General features: G+C 46.3%; 2 protein-coding genes across 8 annotated transcripts in view; one reads left to right on the top strand and one right to left on the bottom strand.

Annotated features, from left to right (window-relative positions):
* SPTAN1 (spectrin alpha, non-erythrocytic 1) overlaps positions 1-18,262 on the top strand; it is a 46,914-nt gene extending 28,652 nt beyond the window's left edge. For 2 of the 7 annotated variants that reach the window (XM_064727515.1, XM_064727512.1), the window contains 30 exons: positions 5-96; positions 252-396; positions 510-691; positions 858-957; positions 1,086-1,283; positions 1,408-1,554; positions 2,083-2,186; positions 2,312-2,474; positions 2,947-2,961; positions 4,649-4,780; positions 5,112-5,249; positions 5,592-5,696; positions 6,223-6,431; positions 7,623-7,743; positions 7,889-8,010; positions 8,478-8,610; positions 9,004-9,102; positions 9,363-9,522; positions 9,743-9,819; positions 9,971-10,180; positions 10,374-10,670; positions 11,120-11,232; positions 12,017-12,034; positions 13,775-13,837; positions 15,091-15,145; positions 15,659-15,855; positions 16,237-16,290; positions 16,688-16,834; positions 17,109-17,256; positions 17,939-18,262. In XM_064727515.1, the coding sequence (XP_064583585.1) occupies positions 5-96; positions 252-396; positions 510-691; positions 858-957; positions 1,086-1,283; positions 1,408-1,554; positions 2,083-2,186; positions 2,312-2,474; positions 2,947-2,961; positions 4,649-4,780; positions 5,112-5,249; positions 5,592-5,696; positions 6,223-6,431; positions 7,623-7,743; positions 7,889-8,010; positions 8,478-8,610; positions 9,004-9,102; positions 9,363-9,522; positions 9,743-9,819; positions 9,971-10,180; positions 10,374-10,670; positions 11,120-11,232; positions 12,017-12,034; positions 13,775-13,837; positions 15,091-15,145; positions 15,659-15,855; positions 16,237-16,290; positions 16,688-16,834; positions 17,109-17,256; positions 17,939-18,064 (3,870 nt within the window). In that variant the 3' untranslated portion in view covers positions 18,065-18,262. The remainder of the gene's footprint in view (positions 1-4; positions 97-251; positions 397-509; positions 692-857; positions 958-1,085; positions 1,284-1,407; positions 1,555-2,082; positions 2,187-2,311; positions 2,475-2,946; positions 2,962-4,648; positions 4,781-5,111; positions 5,250-5,591; positions 5,697-6,222; positions 6,432-7,622; positions 7,744-7,888; positions 8,011-8,477; positions 8,611-9,003; positions 9,103-9,362; positions 9,523-9,742; positions 9,820-9,970; positions 10,181-10,373; positions 10,671-11,119; positions 11,233-12,016; positions 12,035-13,774; positions 13,838-15,090; positions 15,146-15,658; positions 15,856-16,236; positions 16,291-16,687; positions 16,835-17,108; positions 17,257-17,938) is intronic. The other 5 variants (XM_064727518.1, XM_064727516.1, XM_064727519.1 and 2 more) reach the window with 3 other exon arrangements.
* On the bottom strand, positions 18,257-25,064 carry DYNC2I2 (dynein 2 intermediate chain 2). Its single transcript, XM_064727520.1, has 9 exons — positions 24,894-25,064; positions 24,015-24,269; positions 23,252-23,361; positions 22,079-22,236; positions 21,548-21,657; positions 20,692-20,859; positions 20,088-20,320; positions 19,241-19,398; positions 18,257-18,664 (listed from the first exon to the last, which is right to left on the bottom strand). Exons 1-9 carry the CDS (start codon positions 24,969-24,971, stop codon positions 18,426-18,428), a joined length of 1,509 nt encoding a protein of 502 aa, XP_064583590.1. The 5' UTR covers positions 24,972-25,064; the 3' UTR covers positions 18,257-18,425.
* Between the last annotated feature and the right edge of the window lie 238 nt (positions 25,065-25,302).

Here is a 25,302-nt window from a genome sequence, read left to right as displayed (position 1 = left end):
GCAGGAGCTGAATGAGCGCTGGAGATCCCTGCAGCAGCTGGCAGAGGAGAGGAGCCAATTGTTGGGCAGTGCCCACGAGGTCCAGAGGTTCCACAGGTGAGGGGTTTGTTTGGTCTTCACTCAAATGCTTTGTCTGAAAAGAATTCTGAAATACAGCAGGACCTGTTCTAAACAAATCATATTCAACCCCAGCTTGTTCAGTGGAGGGTGGTCTTTTAATTCTCTTTTTGCCTTTCCTTCCTTCAAATCAGAGATGCTGATGAAACCAAAGAATGGATAGAGGAGAAGAATCAAGCATTAAATACAGACAACTATGGGCATGACCTGGCCAGTGTTCAGGCTCTGCAGCGCAAACATGAAGGCTTTGAGAGAGACTTGGCAGCTCTGGGAGACAAGGTGAGATGCTGAGGAAGAAAACCCAACAGCTTTGTTTTTATCTACCAGAAATGATTGAACTATAGCATTTCTCTCTGTCCTCACTGTGTTCATTTTCCTTTCTCCAATCCTAGGTGAATTCTCTTGGTGAAACTGCCCAGCGCCTAATCCAGTCACATCCAGAATCTGCTGAAGATCTCCAAGAAAAATGCACTGAGCTGAACCAGGCTTGGAATAGTCTGGGGAAGCGAGCTGACCAGCGCAAGGAGAAGCTGGGAGATTCTCATGACCTGCAGCGTTTCCTCAGTGACTTCAGGTAGTGATGTGATCCCCCTCTCAATTTGTTCATTATTAGTGAAGTATACATGGTTTATTGTTCATCAGGAATATTTCTGTGAAGGGTTCAGAAAAGGGCTGTTCTCCCTGTTGTGACTCATTTCAGTGGAGGGAGGGAACAATTCCCTATTACTGTGTGTTCACAGGGACCTCATGTCTTGGATCAATGGCATCCGGGGCCTGGTCTCCTCAGATGAACTCGCAAAGGATGTGACTGGAGCTGAAGCTTTATTGGAAAGACACCAGGTATGTCAAAGACAAGTGTATCATAAACATCAATAAATCTTTCTTTTTTCTGAAACTTTCCAATTGGAGTTCCAAAATAGATCAGTTCTAGCTCTGGTTATTGAGCAGCACATCTCTGCCCCTTGCAGGAGCACCGCACGGAAATAGATGCAAGAGCTGGCACTTTCCAGGCATTTGAACAGTTTGGACAGCAGCTTCTTGCCCATGGACACTATGCCAGCCCTGAGATCAAGGAGAAACTGGATATTCTGGACCAAGAACGGACAGACCTGGAGAAGGCCTGGGTCCAGCGCAGAATGATGCTGGACCAGTGCCTGGAACTACAGGTACTCTGCTGCTGTTTGGATAAGAAAAATAATTCCTCTTTTCATTAAAAAGTTTACAATTTCATGGTGATAACAGTGCTCTTGAGCTGTCTTGCTCATGCTTTGGATTATTTTTTCTCCCCAGCTGTTTCATCGGGACTGTGAACAAGCTGAAAACTGGATGGCTGCTCGTGAGGCTTTCCTAAACACAGAGGATAAAGGAGACTCCTTGGACAGTGTGGAGGCACTCATCAAGAAACATGAAGATTTTGATAAAGCAATCAATGTGCAGGTGAGAAGTGTAGCTGAAGTAAGAGGAAAATAGTTTCCTTTTTCTCATGTGAATCATTTGCAAAAGGAGTTCTGCTATGTATGGCTTCTGAAGTTCAGTTCTGAATATTCAGCCATGTGGAATTTGCTGCAGAAGTTTAAAAGCAGCTTGGCAGATCAGGATGTATTCCATTGCCTAGAAACAGTGTAGAAATAGTGGCAAGTATTTGTGTAAATCTACTGATTTGAAATTACTTTTTACCTTTTGCAGAAAAGGGTATATTTCCAATTTCTTATAGCAGAAAGCTGCCTAGATTTATTGAGAGATCATACTGCTGAAGTTTTTAGCCCAAAAGACCTTTTTTTCCTAAAAGCCACAGGTGAAAAGTGTTCGGAGTTGAACTCTGCAGTCCTGCAGAAGAGAGACTTCCTTCATAGGGCCCCAGTAATGTAAATTTAAAGAAGATGAAAAGGCTTGTTTTGTTCAAGACACTGCTCATCATTTGACTTTAGGGAACCACAGTTCTAATTCATGGCTTCTGATTTCTAGGAAGAGAAAATTGCTGTCCTGCAGTCTTTTGCTGACCAGCTGATTGCTGCAGATCATTACGCCAAGGGCGTCATCGCCAACAGGCGCAACGAGGTCCTGGACAGGTCAGTGCTGCCTGGGAGGAGAAGGCAGTCCTGGAAATCCTCTCTAGAAATGTTGTGTAGCTGCTGAAGGTGATGCCTCATGTGGCTCTAGTGTTTTGTTCATTTTCTGTGTCAAATTACCACAGGTGGCTTCGTCTGAAAGCCCAAATGATTGAGAAGAGATCGAAGCTGGGAGAGTCTCAGACCCTGCAGCAGTTCAGTCGTGATGTGGATGAAATCGAAGCCTGGATCAGTGAAAAGCTTCAGACTGCAAGTGATGAGTCCTATAAGGATCCCACAAATATCCAGGTGAATGTGGTTCTTGGCTTAAAAATCAGAATGTCATTGTTAACTTTGCAAGGCCTGCTCTGGTTTGAAAATCCATGCTCAGGAATTCTTATTCAGAGATGACAGAATAATGCATCATGTTGGACATGTTCTCCTTTCATCAAGGAGAAAATGGAAGTTACATTATGCATGAAAGGAGACCCAAAATAGGACTTGGTTAGTAATTATTCATGCCTATAATTAATTATTCATGCATATAATTAATAAGATATGTGGTATCTGCAGCAGAAAGTTTCCTAAAGAAACCCAAGTGGCTGTTCTGTGTCTCTCCCAGCATCTAGACAATAAGGAAATGGAATTCTTGGGTCTCAACTAGAATGTGAAATCTCATTTATTTTTCAGTATTAAGGAATAAAGTTATCTCTTATGTTTTAATTCTGGTTTGTGAAGTAGTATGAATGCACTGAACTACTTCTCTCAATCTGTTTTATAGCTTTCCAAACTGCTGGTAAGTAGTTTGGACTAGCCTGGTATGTGAATTTATCTTCTCTGTATAAGCTTCTGTGTAAGCCCAAACTCTGGTTGCTGCTCCATCCATCAGTTCATGTAATCTCTTGTTTTTTCTGTTAGTTCTTGACCTCCATCCAGGTACAGCTGTTGATCCTCGTCCTATGGGTGTGGCTTTTTTGTTCATTCCTATTCAGCATCATTTATTTATGTATTTGTTTTGCAGGTGTTCTGCATGATCTGTTTAATTTATGCTGCGTTAATGATGCAGTTTAGGCTTTTTTAGGGGTTAGCCCATAGGAGAATGGGGTTCTGTCCCCCTTTTTCAGAAATTTGGCTGTTTGATCATCACTTGTGATGATTTAACAGAGGGCATAATGTCAAATTCATGAGTTTGTGTTTGTAGAACCAAATGCTGAAGATGGAGGATTCAGTAAATGTTAGATCTTGATTGGCTTAGTTCTTGCAATAGCATAGAAGGGAATAAAGCAGAAAGCACACTCCAGAAAAAGAGATGTACCAGATGGAAAGCTGACAGCACTTGTAAGAATCCAAGAAGGGGAGTAAAATGAGGATATGTGCAGGGAGAAGATAGAACAAAGAAAGGGGAAGCCAGCGAGTAAGAAATGAAGGAATAATTTGTCACTTCAGAGTGTGGTACATTAAATTACTATTTTTTTAGCTGGAAAAAAAAGTATATTAAACTAGAAAGGCTTGTCTGCAATTTGTTGTCATGGTAATTATATGGAGATATGCAATTGGCAGCTTTTAAATTGAATTTTCCAAGTTGTTAGAGCTAGCTTTGAAGGATATGCTTTCATAATCTCAGGATTTGGGGGTTACAGTGCCCAAAATGAAGCAGTTCATGCAGAATTTCTCATACCAGCGCTATAGTATTTTTCCTTTTTTATTTTTGATCTAACATTTCCTTTCATCCCATTCTCTAGGACACTCTCTACCCATGTCCAATGTCACTAGCATTTCCAGTTTATACTTGCAAATTCTGTCTTGTCACTTTTGTGCTGTTGTCATATTCCTGGTGGGTGGATGGATCGTGGATTCATGAGAGCTGCACTCTCCTTCCCACACCAAGGCTCCTGTTGTTCTCATGGTGCTCTCAACTTGGCAGTAAAAAATTCTTACCAAATAATTCAGTTACATTTTTGTAGAAATTTTTGACTGTTAATTCAGTATTTATCTATACATACAATGAGGCTGTGTATGTCTAATATCACAACTGTGCAGAAAGCAGATAAGCTGGAGCAGTGATTTCTGTTAATTACCTATAGATTAGGAAGGGAAGTAGGAATTTGTGCAGTTACTGTTGGAGTAGAAAGGATGACCTGCTCTACTCAGGGTATATGTAAGTGCTGCTTTTCAAAGGGCTGCATTGAAAGCTAGGAATCTTTACTGCAGTAACAGCTCAGCTCAGTGCAGGGAATTTTGCCTTGGCACCTGTGAAATGCAGAGCATGCTGCCAGAGTTCTGTGTATCTGCTCAGCCACAGCTTTGCCAGGTCAAAACTTGGTGGTTTCTCAGGTAATGAGAGTAACCACTGGAGCGAGCAGTAAATTCCCTCCCCAGAGAGACCTTCAGCTCAGCCTGTGCACAAAGCTGAGCCCCCAGCCCATGAGAACAATGGAGGAGCCCTTTGTGCAGAGCCTGATGGTGCTGGTTTGTCCTTGCAGAGCAAGCACCAGAAGCACCAGGCCTTTGAGGCCGAGCTCCACGCCAACGCCGACCGCATCCGCGGCGTCATCGACATGGGCAACTCCCTCATCGAGAGGGGCGCGTGCGCCGGCAGCGAGGACGCCGTCAAGGTGGGCACCTGCCAGTCCTGCTTGGCCTTGCTCTGAGCAGTGCTTTGGGAACTGAGGCAGGACAGGGTCCCTCTAGAACCAATCTTGCTTTATAGAAGCTTTGGTATTTCAACTACACGGTGCAGATCAGGTGAATCATTCAGCTTCGGTCACGAGGATAAGGATCCTCTGATTGAGGTGTAAATTATAACTGGGCAGCTCACAATACTGACTTTAACTTGCATACCTGGAATCAACAGCCAAACTTCCACCATGTTCTGCTTTTGCATGGATCAGAACTTTTTTTATGTTTCATTTGTGACACTTATTTATCTTTCTCACTTTGTGACAGGCACGCCTGGCTGCCCTGGCTGACCAGTGGCAGTTCCTGGTACAGAAATCAGCAGAGAAGAGTCAGAAACTGAAAGAAGCTAATAAGCAACAGAATTTCAATACTGGCATCAAGGACTTTGACTTTTGGCTTTCAGAGGTAATAAGATAGGAGTTAATTACTTGCAAAGCATCTTTTTTTCAGTTTTTATTACCTTTACTGATGTTAGATTTTGTGGAGCACTGTTTACCTTTGATCAAGTCTAGGTTTATTTTTAAAAAAACTTATTACTAGTAAAATTCTTGTATGTTTTATTAGTTATGAAAAATAAGGCAAGAAGAAGCACATTTGCATGGAAGCTTTTAGGTATTAAACAGGTGACAAGGTAAAGGTTTAGTAGAAAATTGAGAAGTAATTTGCTTGGTTTTAAAGCATTATAGTTTCAAGGAGTTCACGAAACACAATTTGTTCTTCATTCCATGTTTCCTTCTCCATCCCCAGGTGGAGGCTTTGTTGGCATCTGAAGACTATGGGAAGGACTTGGCATCTGTTAACAACCTTCTGAAAAAACACCAGTTACTGGAAGCTGATATATCTGCTCATGAGGTATTGCTTTCCCTTTTAGTTTTGGAAGATAAATCCTAGTCATGAGCAAATTCTGTGGTACAGCTCCTGATACCTGCTGCGTTAGCCTTCTGATACAAGGCAGCGGCTGGTTTCAGGAAGCAGCACGCGGCCCATTTCCCTAGGTCATCGGCCTAAGAAAACTGCGGACACCATATGGTGGAGGATCAAAGCCTTTAGTCTCTCTTCCCGTGGGTTTTATAGTCAGGGGCTTTACGTCAGTGAGGTCTGTCTTAACCTCTATGGTTAGTAGGGATGAAACAGTACGGCAATGGAAAATTACGACATCGGTTCAGGAGCTAATGTCTATGTTAATTTCTTATCTAAGCAGGGGCCTGTCTTCCGTAACATCACGAGATCTTCCGAACGCAGGCCTACGCTACCTGCTGCAGTCACAGACTTGTCGAAATGCGGTTTTTAACAAAACCTGTGACTGCGAGTCGGATTCTGATTTTCATCCTGACATAATGAGCTCTGAGCAATCCCTGCTCTCTCCCGTGGTGTCCAGGACCGCCTGAAGGACCTGAACAGCCAGGCTGACAGCCTGATGACCAGCAGCGCCTTTGACACGTCCCAGGTGAAGGACAAGCGCGAGACCATCAACGGGCGCTTCCAGCGCATCAAGGGCATGGCCAGCGCCCGCCGCGCCAAGCTCAACGAGAGCCACCGCCTGCACCAGTTCTTCCGTGACATGGACGACGAGGAGTCCTGGATCAAGTGGGTGTCTGCAAAGTTCTGGGCTTGCCAATGGCACTCACTATTGGAATAAGAATCCCAATATAACCAGTTAGATGGTGCCTGGGTCAGTGTGACCCTCGCTGCTGAGCCAAAGGCGGCTTCTGTGGTGCTTTACCCCAGAGATACCTTGGCTGCTGGAGATTGCAGCGGCACTGACAAGTCCAGCTTGTCAGGACTCGTTACTCAGGAGAGAGAGCTTCTGGCGATGGTGAAGAGAAAAAGGAGAGGATTCTGCTGGAGGGTTATATCCAGATGTTTATTCCATGGTTACAGAGGTCTGAACCGGGGCAACTGCTCCACCAGAATCCCGCCACATGGTCTGATTAACCTTTTAAGCTCAGGGACAGGGGAAGGGGAGGGGACAGGTGAGCTACCAACCAGGTGAGAGGGGCAGGGTCTCAAGGGACTGGGGACACCTATACAGGCCAATGTCCCCCAGGCCTGAGGAGCATCCTTTGAAATCGACCAACCACACAACGCCTTGCTGGGATGTTAGCCTGATTGACAGGGCACGCTCAGCAAGGGGCGAGGGGGAAGGGAGAAGGGAATATTGGCACACCTGAGGAAGGGACCCGGAAACTAAAAACACACCATAACAACTGACATCCTTTAGTGTGGCTTCAGAGCTGCCTTCCAACAGCTGTGTGTTTATAGGAGTCCAGAAAAACTGCTTTGGGTGTGGTTTCTTATCTGCTGTTTTCTTTGGTCAAATCCCAGTAAGCAGAAAACTCAGACATTTCATTCCAGTCTTTTTGGGAATGCTCCTACCCAAAATTCAAACCATTTTCAGTTTCAAATACTTTCTTGATTGTACCAGTTGTCATTAATCAAATGGTCTTTCAACATTGGTGTTAGTACCTCAGGAGGAGAGAAAAATATGAGGCTGATAGAAATCATTCAAACTAGAGCACTTCTTTTGTCATGCTTTTAAAACAAACAAAATTTGGGCAACTTTACAAAAGACATCTATATTTTTAAAAGGAAAACTGTACAGAGAAATTCTGTCCTTCAAAGATGAATTATGGGCCCTCTGTCACCTTCTTTTCCTCACACAGGAATTTGCATCCAAGATCTTTGTGCAGTCTGAGGGGTTTTTTGTTTTTTTTGTGAGGTTGGACCTTTAGAAGTAATTTTCATATTTTATCTTTCTCTCTCCTCTGTTGAATTTAGAGAGAAGAAACTGTTGGTCAGCTCAGAGGACTATGGCAGAGACCTGACTGGTGTGCAGAACCTGAGGAAGAAACACAAGCGCTTGGAAGCAGAATTAGCTGCCCACGAACCTGCTATCCAGGTAAAAGCCTCTCCCCATGACAGATTTCTCTATATGCAGCACCTTTCTTCACTGTGGAAGAGATGAAAGCCAGCAGTGGTTTTGCTGGACCCCAAACAATGCAATGAGGAAGGCAGGTGATGTTCCAGTAACTGTTTCTCTTTAGGGTGTCCTGGACACGGGTAAGAAGCTTTCAGATGACAACACAATTGGAAAGGAGGAGATACAGCAGAGACTGGCTCAGTTTGTGGATCACTGGAAAGAGTTAAAACAGCTGGCAGCTGCTAGGTATGAATTTCTATAAAATTCAGTATTAATTCAAGGTTACATGGATTCATAATGATCAGATTTACAGAATTTCAGGGTATGGGTTATTAGGAATATGATGTAACAGCATTTATCCCTGATCACAGACTCTACAAGACTACTGACAATGTTCCTCAGTAGAAACATGAGCCTCTTTTTGAGGTGTATGTTGTGTTTAGCCTTTTCTTGCACCAGTTGTAAACCACAGGCTTACAATCAGCTGGCTTTAATCCACTACCAGGAAATTTTTCCTGATTAGAAACTGTTGGGAGAGAGTTTGCTCCAGTCCTTTGGCAGCAGCAGGCTTTGTAGTCCAAGGAATTCCTAGAGCTCCAGCCGTGGCTGCTGCTGGAGGAGTGAAGTGTGAATGATAAGGTTCAGGCTCTGCACACTGATTTTATATCTTACATCTCATTAAAAAACTCATCAGTTTTACCTTCCCCACACAGGGGCCAGCGTCTGGAGGAGTCTCTGGAGTATCAGCAGTTTGTAGCAAATGTTGAGGAAGAAGAAGCCTGGATCAATGAGAAAATGACACTGGTAGCCAGTGAGGATTATGGGGACACACTTGCTGCTATCCAGGTATGGAGGAAGTTGTCAGCACTTTATTGTTGCATTCCTGTTGGTTAGACCATAACAAACCTTTTCTTTAACTGTCTTTACAATTTAGAGGTTGTTTGTTCTTTTTGGAGTCCTACACTGTAAAAAATGTAATTTCACTTTATAAAAGCATCCCAATAATGTTTTTTCCAAACTAAAAGAAATTACTTTTAGTTTGACATAGCTTTGCATCTCTTAACCTCTGATTGGAAGTGAGTCTCAGTTTCTTTTTGTCCAAAGGAAACCAGTAAGTTGTGCTAATCAGCTAAGATTAATTTTTGACAGAAGTTTATGCTAACTGATATATAAAATTAATTACTTTTTAATAAATTGTGAGAAATTATTTTTAGAAGTGCCTGTGTCTTGTATTTGCAGGGCTTGCTGAAGAAGCATGAGGCATTTGAGACTGATTTTACTGTCCACAAGGACAGAGTGAATGATGTCTGTGCTAATGGAGAGGATCTCATTAAAAAGGTGAGCATGAACTCATCTTCAAAGGCTCCCCAGGACATCTTCATGTTACAGCAGACTTTCTCTTCTCTGTCATGTCTTTGAAAAGAGCTCTTACTCATTTTTTGTGTTTGAATAAGCTGTTGGTGTTCTGCTTTCAAAGCTGTTTCTGAGACCATATCTTTCAGCTGAAGTCCTTGCTCTGTCACCACTGTCCTGAATGCCTCAGATGATTTTCACATCATCCAGGATGGCTATATTTTTTTTTCCTCCCTGTCACATAGAACAATCACCACGAGGCAAACATCACTGCCAAGATGAAGGGGCTCAGAGGCAAGGTGTCAGATCTGGAGAAAGCAGCAGCTCAGAGGAAAGCCAAATTGGATGAGAACTCAGCCTTCCTCCAGTTCAACTGGAAAGCAGATGTGGTGGAGTCATGGATAGGTATGTTCTGTACAATATTTAGTCACAAACAAACCTTAAACTCCTTCATTTCCAAAGGCTCCCAGTAGCTCCTTATGTGCTGTTGTAAGAGGCAGACCTAAGCCCAGAGCAATCAGCAGTGCTGTCCCTGCTTTATGGCTTTGTAGTAACCTGATCTGGAACAGAGGGAATGTTTGAGATGGAGAAATGACGTTTTTGCAAAATTTGTTTTATTTTCCAGGAGAGAAGGAAAACAGTCTGAAGACAGATGATTATGGACGTGACCTCTCTTCAGTGCAAACCTTGCTCACCAAACAGGTCAGTGCTGATGCTGCTGCCACCACGTGAGGGAGGGAGCAGCTGAACTCTTGTGAACACACAAGAATCCATGTTTGAAATATATGCAGGGTATTGGAAAAGCAAAAGAAAAATACAATCTCAAATGCCTTTTGTTCTTTTAATGCTTCAGGAAACGTTTGATGCTGGACTTCAGGCTTTCCAGCAGGAGGGAATTGCAAACATCACTGCTCTGAAAGATCAGCTGCTCGCAGCCAAGCACATCCAGTCCAAGGCCATCGAGGCCCGGCACGCTTCCTTGATGAAACGCTGGAATCAGCTACTGGCCAATTCTGCTACCAGGAAAAAGAAACTCTTGGAGGCTCAGGAGCACTTCAGAAAGGTGAGTGACCAACCATGGGGCTACAAAAATCTAATTGTGCACTAAAAAATACACACTTGCAACTAACCAGTTTAGAGATCCTGGAGAATTAACAAAAGAATTTCTGCAAGGCAAACTCTTGCATGTTAATTCCAGATGAGCTCATACAGAATATTTCCATTATTGAACAACTGGATTTTTTTCTCTTTTCAAGGTTGAGGATCTCTTCCTGACCTTTGCAAAGAAGGCCTCTGCCTTCAACAGTTGGTTTGAGAATGCTGAGGAGGATCTGACAGATCCTGTGCGCTGCAACTCCCTGGAGGAAATCAAAGCCCTGAGAGAAGCTCACGACGCTTTCCGTTCCTCCCTCAGTTCTGCCCAAGCTGATTTCAACCAGCTGGCAGAGCTGGATCGCCAGATCAAGAGCTTCCGTGTGGCCTCCAACCCCTACACTTGGTTCACTATGGAGGCTCTTGAAGAAACCTGGAGGAATCTGCAGAAAATTATCAAGGCAAGTCAGTGAGGGAAAGAGTCTCTTCATATTTTGACCTTTCAGTCATCTCAGGAAGTTGTTCTGAGATAATGGGTACAAGAGTTTGTCACCATAATACAGCAAAATATCTCAAAATTTGTGAGCAAAGAAAAATTGCTGTTATCTGTAAACTTGTGCAATTGTTAGTTGTTCTCATGGTTTTCCAAAGGCAAAGCATGTGTCTTACTTCCTAATTGTGATAGAAATTTAACTTCTCTGCTATCCAGTGAAACAGCACCTGGTTCAGTTGCAGTTCTCAGGACTTCAGTTCTGAATTACCACCTGAGATGCTTTTCTCTAGGTATCCAGGACACCAAGCACTCAATGTTGTTTTGAGGCTCAGAACTGTGCTTTTAGTTTTTTGCTTTCTGTTACAGGATGAGACCAATCCCTTCATTTCTCTGAAATTACTGTTGTTCATTTCTCAGGAACGTGAACTGGAGCTGCAGAAGGAACAGCGAAGGCAGGAAGAGAATGACAAACTGCGGCAGGAATTTGCTCAGCATGCCAATGCCTTCCATCAGTGGATTCAGGAGACCAGGTACAGTTTGTCTTTCCAGGACCTGCCCTTAGAGAATCCCTTAGGTAGTACTTGTGTGCATCCTGCATCTCTTTGGACTGTCAAATTTGTAAATGTCTCCTACTGAAAAACAGCACATCAGGACTTGTCCATTCCCTGCAGTTGGGATTTGAGGGAAACCCATTAGCTACAGGGGAAAGGAAAGCCCTGGAACAGCAGACTTTAAAAATGTTCCTATTTCTGAATTATTTTTCCTGCAATAATTCCAGTTATCCAGGACTTCATTTTTCTCCAGGTATTCCTGAACTAGGCTGTAGCACAGCTGGGGAGGTGGAGCACAAATAGCTCCAAGCAAACTGGCATTTCTGTTAATTCCCCTTTTGTACTGAACAGTGTATTGAGAATCTTACTGCAGTTCAAATAGAGAAAGAAGATGTGAAAAGAGCTTAAAAGTTTGTAATCATTTCCCTGGGCCACTGTCTAATAATAACTTTCTCTAAGGAGAGGAAGTAAAGATAAAACAACTGTGTTAGGAATAAAAAGTCTCAAGGTTGAGCATTGCAGGTGCCTGCAGTCAGTCAGTGCTGTCTGGTTGGGGGTCAGAGGAGGTGAGTTCTGTTCTCTGTAACCCTGTGATTCTCTGTCTGTGTGTTTACAAATAGTTCTGTATGTGTCTTCATGAAATAATGAAATATAAATATGATTTTTAACTTTTTGATGTTTGCTTCCCACCCAAATCTCTATCCCTCTCTTACTGTCTTGTCTCTGTCCTGCTGCCTGATGTTTGGATCTTCACATTCTACAGGACTTACCTGCTAGATGGGTTAGTATTGAATTTTGTATCTTTCAAATTTTGGTGATGTGTTCTGCTCTGTGTGTTTTCTCCTGTTGTTACATTGCTTGTGAAAGCTGTGCTCAAACCCCTCTTATTTAAAAAGAGCAATCTTTTGCTGAGGTGCACAGACACAGGAAACAAGACTTTGGAGTAGTTAGCTATAAAGGAGTAGAAACATAAGAATCTCCTAGTCAAAAGCAGAATTACAACAGGCAGCCACTGGCACACCATGAAATTCCTGACTTTTGCTCCTGCTTTCTCTGAGGGCTTGCACAGGAAAAGGCCCTTAAGTTGAGAAGATGTGTGAGAGTGTAGCTCCTTTCCAAAGGCAGGCTATTCTGACATTTCTAGTTTTTCAGCTTAAGAGACTTGCTAGTGAAATAAAGCATTTGACCATAACTGTTCTGAGAACAATGAGTTTTGATAAGGAGAAGATTCCTAAAACATTTTGCTGATATTACATATCTTAAACCCCTGTAGTTTGCAAATATGAACTGCCCACTCTTAATCTGCTGCAGAACCATGGCCCACATAAATTTTAGCCTTGACAGGAGAAAACCAACCTTCCAACATGAATTCAAGAAGCTGTTGGAATTTGCCAGCAGTTTTAAGCCCACTCTGTGTGCACAGCAATGGTTCCTGATGAGGATGTGTGCTGGCCATTTGTCTGGAAGTGGAAAGGGAATAATAAGATCTTTAAATGTTTTCAGACTGCCAAAGCCTCTGCAAATGTGTCTGCCCAGTTAAATTCCTTCAGCAGGACGAGTCTCAGCACAGTGGGAGCTTTGTGATAAGATGTGATGTCAAATGCCAGCAGTCTGTGGGCCAGGGCAGAGGCTGTGTGTGAGCCACAGGGCTGGAGGGGGCCAGGGCCTTGCTCCTAAAGAGAAAGCCTTTCCTAATAGAAGGGTGGAATCTTCACAAATAATTCTGCTGCTTAGTTGCTCTGTAATGATCACAGTCTCTTGTGTTCTGCCAGATAAAAATAGTTTGCCCTGGCTTTGTTGTACAGTTTAATGGAAGGGAGCAGATTTTCCTGGAATGGATGCTGAATTCCCTGCTCCTTTGTTAAGTAGTGATGTAGATTAGTTCTGGTATCCAAGAACCAGTGAACAGAAAGGAGCCATTCACTGCAAGATGCAGGGTCAGAGTTAGAGATCCTCATGCCAGGCTCTTTTGTTGAACAAATTACCAGAGGGCTGCTGATATGCCAGGCAGAGTTTGTCCCTAATTCTCTGTGAATAGATTAAAAACGTGGATTTAGTTCCAAGAGGCACTGGCTGTGCTTAGCCTGGCCTGGTGAGAGGGAAGGCAGAGCTTCAGGGACGTGTCAGAAGAGCTGCCATGCACACCCCTTGCTTTGCAGCTTGTGTGTGCCCAGCACTGCCTGGGATGGGTGTTCTTTGGGGAAGGGAGGAAGAACAATTTGGAGTTTAGGAAAAAAAATGCTTTTAAACAATGTGTAGATGAGCTAACTGCAAAACTTCAGTTTCTCTTACTGAGACTCACTTTTTTGTGACTTACATGAAAATAATAACGGTTTATTTTTGTGTATGTGCAACCAGCATTTAAATAATTTTCTCTCATTAAGAACTTGCTTGTGTTTGCTGCAAGGCAGTGCTGGCTTGGAGTGTGGCTCCACTGCAGTGGCCGTGTTTTGGTGTGTTCTTTCCTCTGTTCTTTCTTTCTTCCTTTTTGGAATTTACTTGGTTTCTTTCCTTTGACTAGCATAGCATATCGTCGTGTCATTCGTGTCTATCAGTATGAAGTTGGGGATGATCTATCTGGAAGGTTTTTTCCTCTTATTTTCTTACCTCACTTTGGTTTTCAAACGCACTCGTTAATTCCAAGGCTCGCTTTCCTTCCAACTAACTTTCACGGCTTAGAGATGCTTGGAGGTTTTGTTTCCCTGTTGGTTCTTTCCACGGTTGGTTCCCAGCTTCCTGCTCAAGGCTCTGGGCGTGCGCTTCATCTCTAGGCGGGCGTTGAGTCCGAGCCTTAACCCTGTGGTGAGAAACACCCAGATGTTTGGTGCATTTGCATTGCTACAGACTGATTCAGCACTTGAAATCCCCATTCTCAAGAAGCTCAAAAACATGTGGGAAGACAGAGTCCAGTGGGGATGAAAACCTGGTTTTAGTGACTGGAATACCAGAGATTCAGGTTTTAGGAACTTTAATACCCCAGAGTCAGAGGACACCCCATCTGCACAGCACCCAGACTCACTGTCCACGTGTGGGTCACCCAGTGCGAGCTCTCACCGTACGTGTTGGAAGGACAGAGATTCCCAAACACGGCTGCTTAGAGATTGCTTGGGATCTTGGGGTGGGGGAAAAGCAGCATCCAGAGACTGTCCATAGCTAGTCTGTATGAAGGAGATCTCAGAGCCCCTGGCCACTGTGGGGACCTGCATGTAAAGCTCAGGGTGGAAATCACTGGGCAGAGTGGCTGAACCTCAGCTGCTCTGGGTGCAGCATGGAGAGGTGGGGTGGGAAAGGCACCTTTCCACCAGGCACTGCTGAGCAGCAGAGGTCTGTAGCTCTCTGCAAAGATTATGCCACATTAAGATTACTTTTCAACCAAACCAGTAGTTCTCACCATCTTTTTTTACCCTCATTTTCCCCTTTGTAACACACCTTGGTAGAGCTCCTGTACCTGACTGCAAATACAGCCCATCCCCAGTGACTCACCTGCAGTTGGTGTGTGTGGTGTGTGCTGGGCACGGGGCAGGGGGTGAGACTGCACTAAATTCTAATTCCATGAGGTCCAGTAAAGCGGGTGCTTTGAGTCTGGCATGAAGTGTGGCTGCTGATCACGTTGCCTTTTAAATGGGGCTAGAAATTAACTATATACAGAAATAAGAATCAGACAAAATATACAGTGTCAGTCTGAAATAGGATGAGTCAGAATAAACAAAACACAAAACCAGTGTTTAAATATATGAAAGGATTTTTCATTTCAAGGAAGGACTGTTAATTTCAAGCCCCACATACCATTTTTTTATGAGATAAGTGCCTTCTCTCACTGTTGTTCTCTGCGTTTAGGTCATGTATGGTGGAAGAATCGGGAACGCTGGAGTCACAGCTGGAAGCTACTAAAGTGAGTGATGTGCACCTATGGCTAAAACAGCATTTCCAGCTGGCTTGGGAACACAGAGCAAGAAGGGAAATGCATGGAATTGTGTGGGAAAATCTTAATTGATTTCAGACATTTGGAATACTGAAGAGACCTCTGGGATTATCTGTTTACATATCTGATGCCTACTTCATCACAGGCCAATAAACAACACTGATGTAGTTTTCCATTTTTTTCCCTTTTTCCTAAAGGAGGTGGGGTAGGGCAGAGAGGATACAGTATTTTTAGCACATTTCCTAATAAGAAGTTTTTTGGTCTTCAGAACTGGTTTGCAAGCTCTAGTTTCCAATAGTGAGCATGCAGATGGACATTGGTCTGAATCTTACTTTACAAATCCCAGTATATGGACATAAAGTCCTAGGAGAAAAAGAAGAGTATAACCCTTCCTCCCCTGCCAGCCTCTGTTCTATGTTTTGAAAGTTTTGGGGTTTTCTGGTGCTCCATGATTTCTCCTTCCTCTTTGCTCCCTTCTCACAGCGCAAGCACCAAGAGATCCGAGCTATGAGGAGCCAGCTAAAGAAAATTGAGGACCTTGGAGCAGCCATGGAAGAAGCACTTATCCTGGACAACAAATACACAGAACACAGCACTGTGGGGCTGGCACAGCAGTGGGACCAGCTGGACCAGCTGGGGATGAGGATGCAACACAACCTGGAGCAGCAGATCCAGGCCCGGTACTGCCTGGCCCACGTGTGGTTTGAAGTGTCTGACTGGGGTGGGGGAAAGCCAGGAGCTGCCCATGCCAGCAGCCAGCCTTGCATGGTCTGTGCTAAAGGGTCTCCTGTGCTCAGAGCAATGGATGCAGTGAGCTTGTACATCCCCACCACCTCCCAGTTCCCTTCAGAGGGATCAAGTGAGCACTTTTGGAACAGCTCCTGTTGGCTATGAGCAAGGGTGGGATCTCAGTGGCACAGTTTTATTCTCAGGAGTTGGTGTGTACAAGTGTTCCCACATGCAATGGTTGTTTGCTCCTTTGTCCTCACCGTGTGGTGCAGCTGCTGGACTGAGTACCCCAGCTCAGGAACTGCTACTCAGCTTTGCTGCTTCCTTTTCAGGAACACCACTGGAGTCACCGAGGAGGCCCTGAAGGAGTTCAGCATGATGTTCAAGTGAGTTGCAAGGAACACAGGCCAGAGAGATTGAAAGATATTTCTGGCGTGTGGATGGCTCTTAATTGCAAGATCCATTTGTGGCTCCTTTTTTGTCTGCCCCACTTTGTGCTGAGCTGCTCCATTCTTTGCCAGAGGGCAACAGCCTGCAGCCCCTGCTGCTGGCAGTGCCAACTGAGAATACAGCTGGGGTTTTTTTTGTGGGGAAGGGGTGATTTTTAAGCAAAGTTAAGAATTTGTGCATATTTTTCATGTACGCTAGACAGAACTGTTTATTGATACAAACTCATTTGTACAGAACAGGGGCTGGTTATAACCTTGATCTAGTTTTCAGCTCACTTTACAGCTCATGGGACTCAATAACTGACACATGTGGGTTCTGCTTTTATGTTTTTAGGCACTTTGACAAGGACAAATCTGGACGACTCAACCACCAGGAGTTTAAGTCTTGCTTGCGCTCTCTCGGCTACGATCTGCCCATGGTTGAGGAAGGAGAGCCAGACCCTGAGTTTGAGTCTATTCTTGACACTGTAGATCCCAACAGGTATGTGAGTTGGACCTTTCTGTACTGCAAAATGCATGGAGGTATTGGCTGGGGAGCTGGCTGGAAGGTCCTTCACAGGCTGTTTTTACAGTCACTCATGTGAAAGCCTTAAGGAAGGCAAGACTGACGTTTGTAAAGAAGAAATTCACTTTGAGAGAATGATCTGTGTTGAGTCTCCTGCGTTAAGACTTTCACTCCTTTCAGAACAGTTCAGCCCCTCTCTGGAGGGCCTGGCAGTGCTGTGCTCGGGGTGCTCACACTGTTTCTCTGGCAGGGATGGACACGTCTCGCTGCAGGAGTACATGGCCTTCATGATCAGCCGGGAAACGGAGAACGTGAAATCCAGCGAGGAGATCGAGAGCGCTTTCCGCGCCCTCAGCTCCGAGGGGAAGCCCTACGTGACCAAGGAGGAGCTCTACCAGGTAAGTGCTGGTTGTTGACCCCAGGGAGGAACACACAAGACTTTTGTTCACAGATAAAGGCCAGCACTAGTGGCTTCAAGGCTCATGTCACTGGGGCTGAGTCAGTTCTGACCCTGCCAGGGATCCTCTGCAGCAAACACAGAAATTGTGTGACAGTCCTACTCAGTTGCTTTCTTGGCTCTATAGAGGAAGAGGAAAAGCTTTAGGTACCAAAGAACTGCTCAGGTTGAATAAAACAAGAGCTACTTAAAGGCCTGGAAGGGAGCGCACTGTCCTCAGAACTTCCCTCCCATCATTTGGGAAATTAGATGGGGGGTGTTTCTCCAGACAGCAATTCAAAGGAAGAGCTTGAGCCTAAGTTTAGACAGTATGAACATCTCCTCCCTTTCACTGCCCTGCCAAAACAGCAAGTTTTTCCTGTCTGAATACCACCAGCTGGCAGGGAAATAAAGAGTTTGCAGTGCTTCCTTGTCCCAGTTACCTGCTCTGTCTTCTGTTTGGTGGGAAGACTCTGGTCAGGCCTTCCAACCCTTAACCAAACAGTGCCAACAGCCAGAGCATTTCCATGCTGGGTGTAGTGGTGCTGCTCTGGTTTCTGCCCCAGGAATGAATGGGAGGGCTGCCTGTCAATGGCCCTTGGCAGCCCCAGAGCCCTCTCACCCCCACTCTGTCTCTCTTTCAGAACCTGACCCGGGAACAGGCCGATTATTGCATCTCCCACATGAAACCCTACATGGATGGCAAGGGCAGGGAACTGCCTGCTGCCTACGACTACATAGAATTTACACGTTCACTCTTTGTGAATTGATCTGAAACACTAGCACCGAAAGATGCAAAGGACATGCTCACGTTTGCTGACTGTAGCTCTGCATGTGTCTCTCTCTCTTTGTGCTCTACAATAATCAATGTTACTTTATGATGTAACCTTCAAGTGCTTAGCTTAAAACTCTTAGGGAAAAGAAACATGTTGCAGTGTGCTTCAATAAAAGTTACTGGTCGAACCACATACTTTTGTGTTTAATGGTTAAATGCAAATTTAACTCTTATGTGGAGGCAACTCCAGCTGTTGGTTACCTGTGTTTTCCAGGCCAACACTGGAACAGGTGAGTGGGGAATTGTCCCTGCAGTCAGGGCAGTTACAAGCTCCACACAGCTGTTGTGCTGCTCCCTCAGTCCATGATCTCACTTGCCAGCTGCTCCAGGTGACTCATTTCCCTTGGTCCCTGCTCAGTGAAGTCGGAGCTCAGCTGCCAGACTTTGACCGTCCCTGCAGCATCCCCTGCTGCCAGGAGCCGCGTGTGCTTGGTGTTGAATTCCAAACAATACACGGGGCAGTCACTCACAGACTGCTTCAGGGACACGGTGGGCTTCTGCGTGCTCCTCCCCAGGTCAAGCAGGTGCACCTCTCCTGCAGACACAGACATTCATTGCAGCTTCATGGCAACAGACATCTTACCTAACAGCAGGTGAGTATCTGCTCAGTCTGGCACTGAGTGTTATTTTTAACCTGTTTCCCCTGCTGATGGGTGTCTAGGCTGTGATAGACAGCTGACATTACTGCAGGCAGCATGGATTTGTTCTACTGTCAGAAACCTGAAACCAGCTTGCCAAATTCTGTGAAATCTCCATTCTTTAACTCAAATATGTTTAGGCAATTTTCTAAGGAAAAAGTTTTCATTTTAAGCCATTAGTTCTGGAAGTAGATGTCAAAAACAAACTGGAGATAGATTTAGCCACAGTGATCTTGCTGTGCTGTATTCCTGTGAATGATGTGGCAACAGATTTAAAGGTACCATCAGAAGTGAAAAGTAAATGCTGGTTCACCTTGTTAAAGTTAGAAATTACTCCTTTGTACTAATTACACAGTGAAAACAGTGGCCACTGCTCTGTGCTGTTTGGGATCTGCTAATCAGTACAACCGACCTGACTAATACCAGAACACTCTTAATTTTATGTTCAAGAGGAGGCACCTGCAGTTACTTGCCTTCCCCAGATGCAGCTGCAAAAACCAGTGGTCGAACTGGAGACCAGCGTACACTGAACAGGTATTTCTTTGATAACTGTAGAGCAAAGAGGGGCTGTGTCTGCAACATTGAGTGCAAGTGAACTTGTCCGTCGGTCCCACAGCTCAGAAAGAGGTTCCTGGGGGAGAGAGAAAGCAAGAAACAGCTCGTTTTGTTTTATTGCTAACGATAAAGAACAGAAATCAGTCAAGGAGCATGACCTCGGACAATATTCCTGCTTTGTAAAGGTCCGTGTCTCCTAAAGCAGCAATTGCCAGGCTGTGCTGTGGGCTGTTTGTTACTGCCCTCAATTAAGCTTAATGAGGGCTTGTATTGACCGCCGATGGGTTGTGGCCCAGGGCTGCCTGAGAACTGCTGATCTAGAGCTGGGCATTGTTCGAGCTGGGCTCGTCTCATGCAAATCAAATGCAAACCTGGGCTGTCAGCATGTTTCACACAAACAGGGCTTGGGGCCTCCACGGATGGTGGGTGAATTGCTGGCAGAGATGGGAGCTTCTCATTTAAATTCTGGCAGCTACTGATGGCAGAAAAATCTTCAGTAAGATACTTAGTGATCTGCCCAAGTGAAGGACTTTTTCATCTCCTTGGCTTTAAATTGAGTATTAATTGTAACAAACAGGATGATCTAAGGAAGGTGCTAATGTTGCTCATGTGCCCACATGCAGCACAGTCCAGTAGGCGGCTTCACCAGAGCCAATGGATGTTTTTTCTCTGCTAGATGACCCTTTTTTGGAACATGTAACACACCCCAGGGGCTATTTTGTGTTTAGAGCCAGGCAGTGATCGTGTCCCGCATGCAGCACTTGCCTGTGGAAGGGCGAGCAGCTCACGGAGTAGACGGGCCCAGCGTGAGGGGAGAAGGCGAGCTCTGCCGGCGCCCTGAGGGGAACGGAGCCGCGCGGCCGCGGGAGGGCCGGGCCCTGCGCCGAGGCGGAGCACCGCAGGCAGTACCCGCCCTCCACACCCACAACGAACACACCGGCATGGAAGGGTGAGAAGGACAGCGAGGTCACCCCCACGGCTGCCTCTCCCCAGGCCACCTGGGCAGAGAGAGACAGAGCTGGTGTGAGCTGGGGCTCCCCAGAGAGGCACAGGCGGGCAGGGCCTGCTGGGGGCCCAGCGGGCTGCTCACAGCACAGCTTGTGACAGCTCCGTGTTTGCAGCACTGAATCCTTCCTACAAATGGGTTCACATGAATTAACGTTACAGGCAAGTTCTCTATCCTGGCAACTTCTCCTTAGAGCATGGCAAAACTTCAGCTGTTGTCAGTTTTCTAAGAAAGATTTCTGTATGGCAAAGGAGCTGTGGATCAAGGGTGTGCTTGTTCAGAAGGGGCATTTCCTCTGACACTTGGGCTCCAGGGTTCAGAGTGTTTTTATGCAAAGGGCACACTTTGAGCTGCTGAACTCACCTTCTTCAGCCGAGTGCTGCGAGGGATCTGCTGAGCCACGATGGCAAATCCTTCAGCTAAGGCGAGCCGCCCGTCCCGCTCCTCCCTCCACACGAGGATCTTCCCATCTGTCCCCACACTCATCAGCCGGGCGTGGTTTCTGTGCCTGGTGTCAGGTAACCAGTGAACCTGTTCCAAATGCCAAGAGCTCAGGACAACGGGGACTGTCACAACTGCCCAGCCCATGCAGCCTGTGGTGGCACAGGAGCAGAGCCAGGCACCAGCCTGGTAGCAAACGAGCTTCTGCTGGGAGCTGGCACAGACTGAAACACATCCAGTGTTCAGGGCTGAATCTCCATTGCAGTTTCTATGGTTCACCTGCCCTCACTTTTGGGACAGGCATTTATGGCACTTTCACCCAGCTCTAAACAACAGCATTTTCCTGAGTAGTAGATGGGAAAAATACACAGAATGTCCAGAGTCACAAGGCCCCAGAAGGGCAAAATCCTTAGGAAGCCAGACTGGATGACATGCTTGTAAATTCCCTTAAAGCATGTGGCTTTAAGCATCGAAGGATCATGGACACTTTTCTATTTGTGTTTTTAAACCACTCCAAGTATCACTGGTTGCATCTCCCTTAATAAACAATTATAGTCTGGGAATCATCCTGCTTTTCATTTAACCCGGACAGTGAAGTTATTTTTTACAGGCTGTCTGTTCAGGAACTAGATTTGGGGGAAAAGAGCCAACCAAAAAAGAATATAACTGCTGAAATGTCTGTGAACTGCCTGGCTGTGGATGGGAACCAAAGGGATGACACAAAGCAGTGCAACTCTCACCTGCCCCAGCCCTGTGTGCTGTCAGTGCTCTCTGTTACCTGATAGACTGGGTCAGTGTGGGTGTCATCTGTCATCCCTGTCCTCCAGATCACAGGGTCTTCTGTCCTGCTGGTGTCCCACACCACCAACTCCCCACTGAACAGGCCACCTGAAAGGACAAATACAAAACATCTGAGGTCTGACAGCTCAGAACAAATGGAGCAATGGTGGAAACAGACCCACCAGCAAGGTTGGGCAGTTCTGTGCAGGGCACAGCCAGTTCTGGTGTAAATGAATATTGCTCTGCTGAAATAAGTTTATTCCCTTACAGCCAGAGATGGATTTCCTTCTGTCACCTCTCTCTGAGAAGGGGATATAAAGGCAGGTGTCACTGAAGAAGCAGCAAGTCCCAGTTCAGATGTAGCAGTGCACTTATCTGTGTTGGTGGGCATTAGTTCCTCAGTTTGAGGAGCTGCAATGCTGCTCCTTTACAGGAGATCTGAGGCTGGGCTCAGAGAGAGAAACCAAAGGATCCAGGTTGCAGGAGAAAAGGGTATGTTTAAGCATGGTCTGAGGTAAGAACAACCCACCAGCTATCAGTGATGGCTGGGAGGGATGGAAAGCCAGGCACATGACAGAACTGGGAACATCCACCACCAGGTCAGGGTGCTGCGGATTCAACCCTCTTCTGTCCAGATTCCAGGTACAAACATAGGATTTCTCTGTGCTCCAGTCCCCATCGTCCAACCTGAAAAACAAAAAAGCTGCATCTTGCTTTGTGTGTTCCAGAGGATTCCAGTCCAGCAGAGCTCTGAGATTCCCCATGGACACCTCAATGTGCTGCTTTGGGTCCCATCATGAAGGGATCCTGAGGGGATGCAACTTCTCTGGGGGCTGGTTTATGCAGGATGTGACAGGGAACATGTCTGTGCTTACCTCAAAGTGCAGCCAGTAAATTTTGGGTACAATTTCCCTACTCCAAGACCTACTCACCATTCAAATAATGGGAACAATCAAAAGGGTGCATATGGAAAGTTCATGGAAGGAATTCTGCTGAGGGTACCCACAGACACAAAACCCACATCCTCATCTGCAAACAGTTGTAGAGAGAACAGAAGGAGCAACTAACATACAGGTTTGCCCTGTTTTACTCTTCCTTATGCATTCTCTCATGGAAACCCTTTTTGCTGGGGCTTTTAATGCAAGGAAAGAGGAACATTAAAAAAAAAAAACATAAGGATAGAAGCAGGGCCAAGAAAGAGGGAGCTGCTACAGAAATTAATGGATTAGATAAATGATTTGTGAAACCCTTATTTCAGAAATCCTTAAACGTGTTATAACATGTCCATGGCACCAAGCACATGCATGAACAGGTGCCAGGTTCATCCAGGGTGCTCAGAGACCACATTAAACATCATGATCTCAGAGAAGATAAAGTGCATTCTCCCAAACCTCACCTACAGATATTTGCAAATGCATCTGCTCTTTACATCTTTCAAACAGAACCTACCTAGAAACAAATCAGTAAGATCATGTATCCGTTTTCAGGGTGGGGGGAAGGTAGAAGAAATAAAAGATTAATTCAGGACTTGCCTGAGATTTTGTTACTTTGAAGATTAATAATTTAACTTGCATAAGGAGTGGATATAGATATATATATGTCAGTTTATTACTACAGAGAAAGCAAACATTTCTAGACCTCAGGTCAGCCTGAGCCATCACATGAGCCTCAGCTGCACTCCCAAATCCCTCAGGACACTCACCGGCCGTAGGAACATGCAATGACAGATCCTGTGGCATTCCATGACACACCAGTGACCTGCAGGTTCTGATCCTGAGCCTCTGGGTATGACAATGTATGCAAACACAACACCTGGAAGAGATCAAATCCAAGCACTGAGGCAACAATCTCTGAACAGAGAGAAATGAGATCTGTGCCCACCCCTGGTGTGATTGTGGGGTTACAGTGTGGGTTTTCCTCAGTCCAAGAATTTATGTGAAAAGGTTGTTGAATTCCTGTTGAGAAACAACCCCATAACACAACTGTCACTCAAACAACCTCTCAGAGAGTGCACAGCTCTGGAAGGCTGTGCCTAAGAATTTACAGGTGTGAGTCTGGCACTCACTGAGCTTCACAAGTAACAGTTTGAAAATGCCAGTCCCAACATGTACTGATACAAATTGCTTCCATTCCTGAGCACCATGCACTAAACAAACCTAAGCAGGCAGAGCTGCCAACTCACTGACTGCAACTGTTCCTAGATCCCTGCTAGGCTGAAGTGCTCTGAAGGGGCTGAAGAAAAGCTACACCAACTGCAGGCTTCCTCCTCTCACTGCTGCTGCAGCCCAGTCACCAGCAGGAAGAACAGTTTTACCAAGCAAGGAGAAAGCTGAAAAAAAACCCAAGGCAGCCCAACTGGTAATGTTTAATTATTAGAACCTGGTAAGAACAATCACGGCAATAAGGACTAACAACTTAGAGTAACTGAACTCTGCTTGGACAATGACCTGAAGTCTGTCACTTACTGTTTCATCCTGATCTGTCCAGTTCACTTCAAAGCCATCAAAGGCATGACTTTTCCAGTTTTTATTTAGTTCTTTGATAACAGCATCCTCCACTCTCTGAAGGAATGACAGAAGCCCAGTGTAATCTACTTGGACTTCTTGCTGGAAGTCTTGGACAGCATCTTTGCTCTGTTCTGTCTGCACCGCAGCATCTCGGGCTGTATGAGACTGTGCTGCAGCTTCTGCTGTTGAAATTTTCCCAGTCTGGCAAGTTTTCTAGTAAAAGAAGACAGACAGTCTATAGTCTAAGCAGAAAAACAAGTGTTGCACAAGGCATTCAAAGCACCTTCCCCTTCCTGCCGTTTCACGGAGACATTCCAGCCCCTCTGGTACACAAGGTACCTCCGTACCTGCCCAGGTGTTGGTGATGTGTTTGTGACCTTCCCATAATCTGATCGGAGGCACAGATGCCCGAATGCCAGACCCAGGCACTGCTCTAAAGCATGGAATGGGAAGGACGGGAGAAGGCAAGAAGGCAGCGAGCTCCAGAGCGAGGAGCTCGCAGCGCACACGGTGACAGCGCAGCATTAGCAGCTCTCAAACTGCGGGGCGGCAGCCGCTCGGCCCCGCACACCGGGGCTAAATCAGCACAACGCTGTGGGGACAGAGCCGGCGGGCGGGCACAGGGCCCGCACGGTGCCAACAACTACCGGAGCGGGAGGGCTCGGTCCCGGGCCGCGCTGGAGCCCCGGGACCTGCGGGGGGGTCGCGGACGAACAGGGATGGGGCGAGTCGGGGCACGATCCCTGAAGGTCCGGGGAAGGCGCAGCCTTGACAGCCGCCCCCTGCCCGGCCCGGCGGTACAAGAGCGGGAGCGGGGCCGCCCCGGGGGTCTCTCACCGCCTCGCAGCGCGCGCTCCGGGCGCTCCTCCACAGCGACTGCACGTCGGCACCGGGTGCCGTCCTGTCCGTGAACATGCCGGGGCCGGAGAGGGCCCGGCGGTCCCGGGGGATCGGGGGTCGGTCCCGGCAATCCCGGCCCGTGGCGCTCCCGCCGCCCGCGCCTCCGGTTCCCATGGAAACGGGCGCGCGGTGACGTCACCCGAGCGCCGAGCCCGCCGGCCTGCGAGCGGTAAAGTGAGCCGGGCGGGGCCATGTTGGGGAAGGGCGCGGGGCGGCGGGGCTGGGCGGGCGGTGGCTCCGTGTGGGAGAGCGGTGCGGCCTATCCCGGCACCTCCGTTAGATCCTTGGGTCTGGCTGAGGCTGCTTCTTCCCCTTCGGTCGCTCCCGCCGTAGCTGCGCTGGGGCC

Source organism: Zonotrichia leucophrys, chromosome 17 (assembly GCF_028769735.1).
Source record: "Zonotrichia leucophrys gambelii isolate GWCS_2022_RI chromosome 17, RI_Zleu_2.0, whole genome shotgun sequence".
Taxonomy (NCBI): Eukaryota; Metazoa; Chordata; class Aves; order Passeriformes; family Passerellidae; genus Zonotrichia; species Zonotrichia leucophrys.
This window is presented reverse-complemented; position numbering and strand designations above follow the sequence as displayed.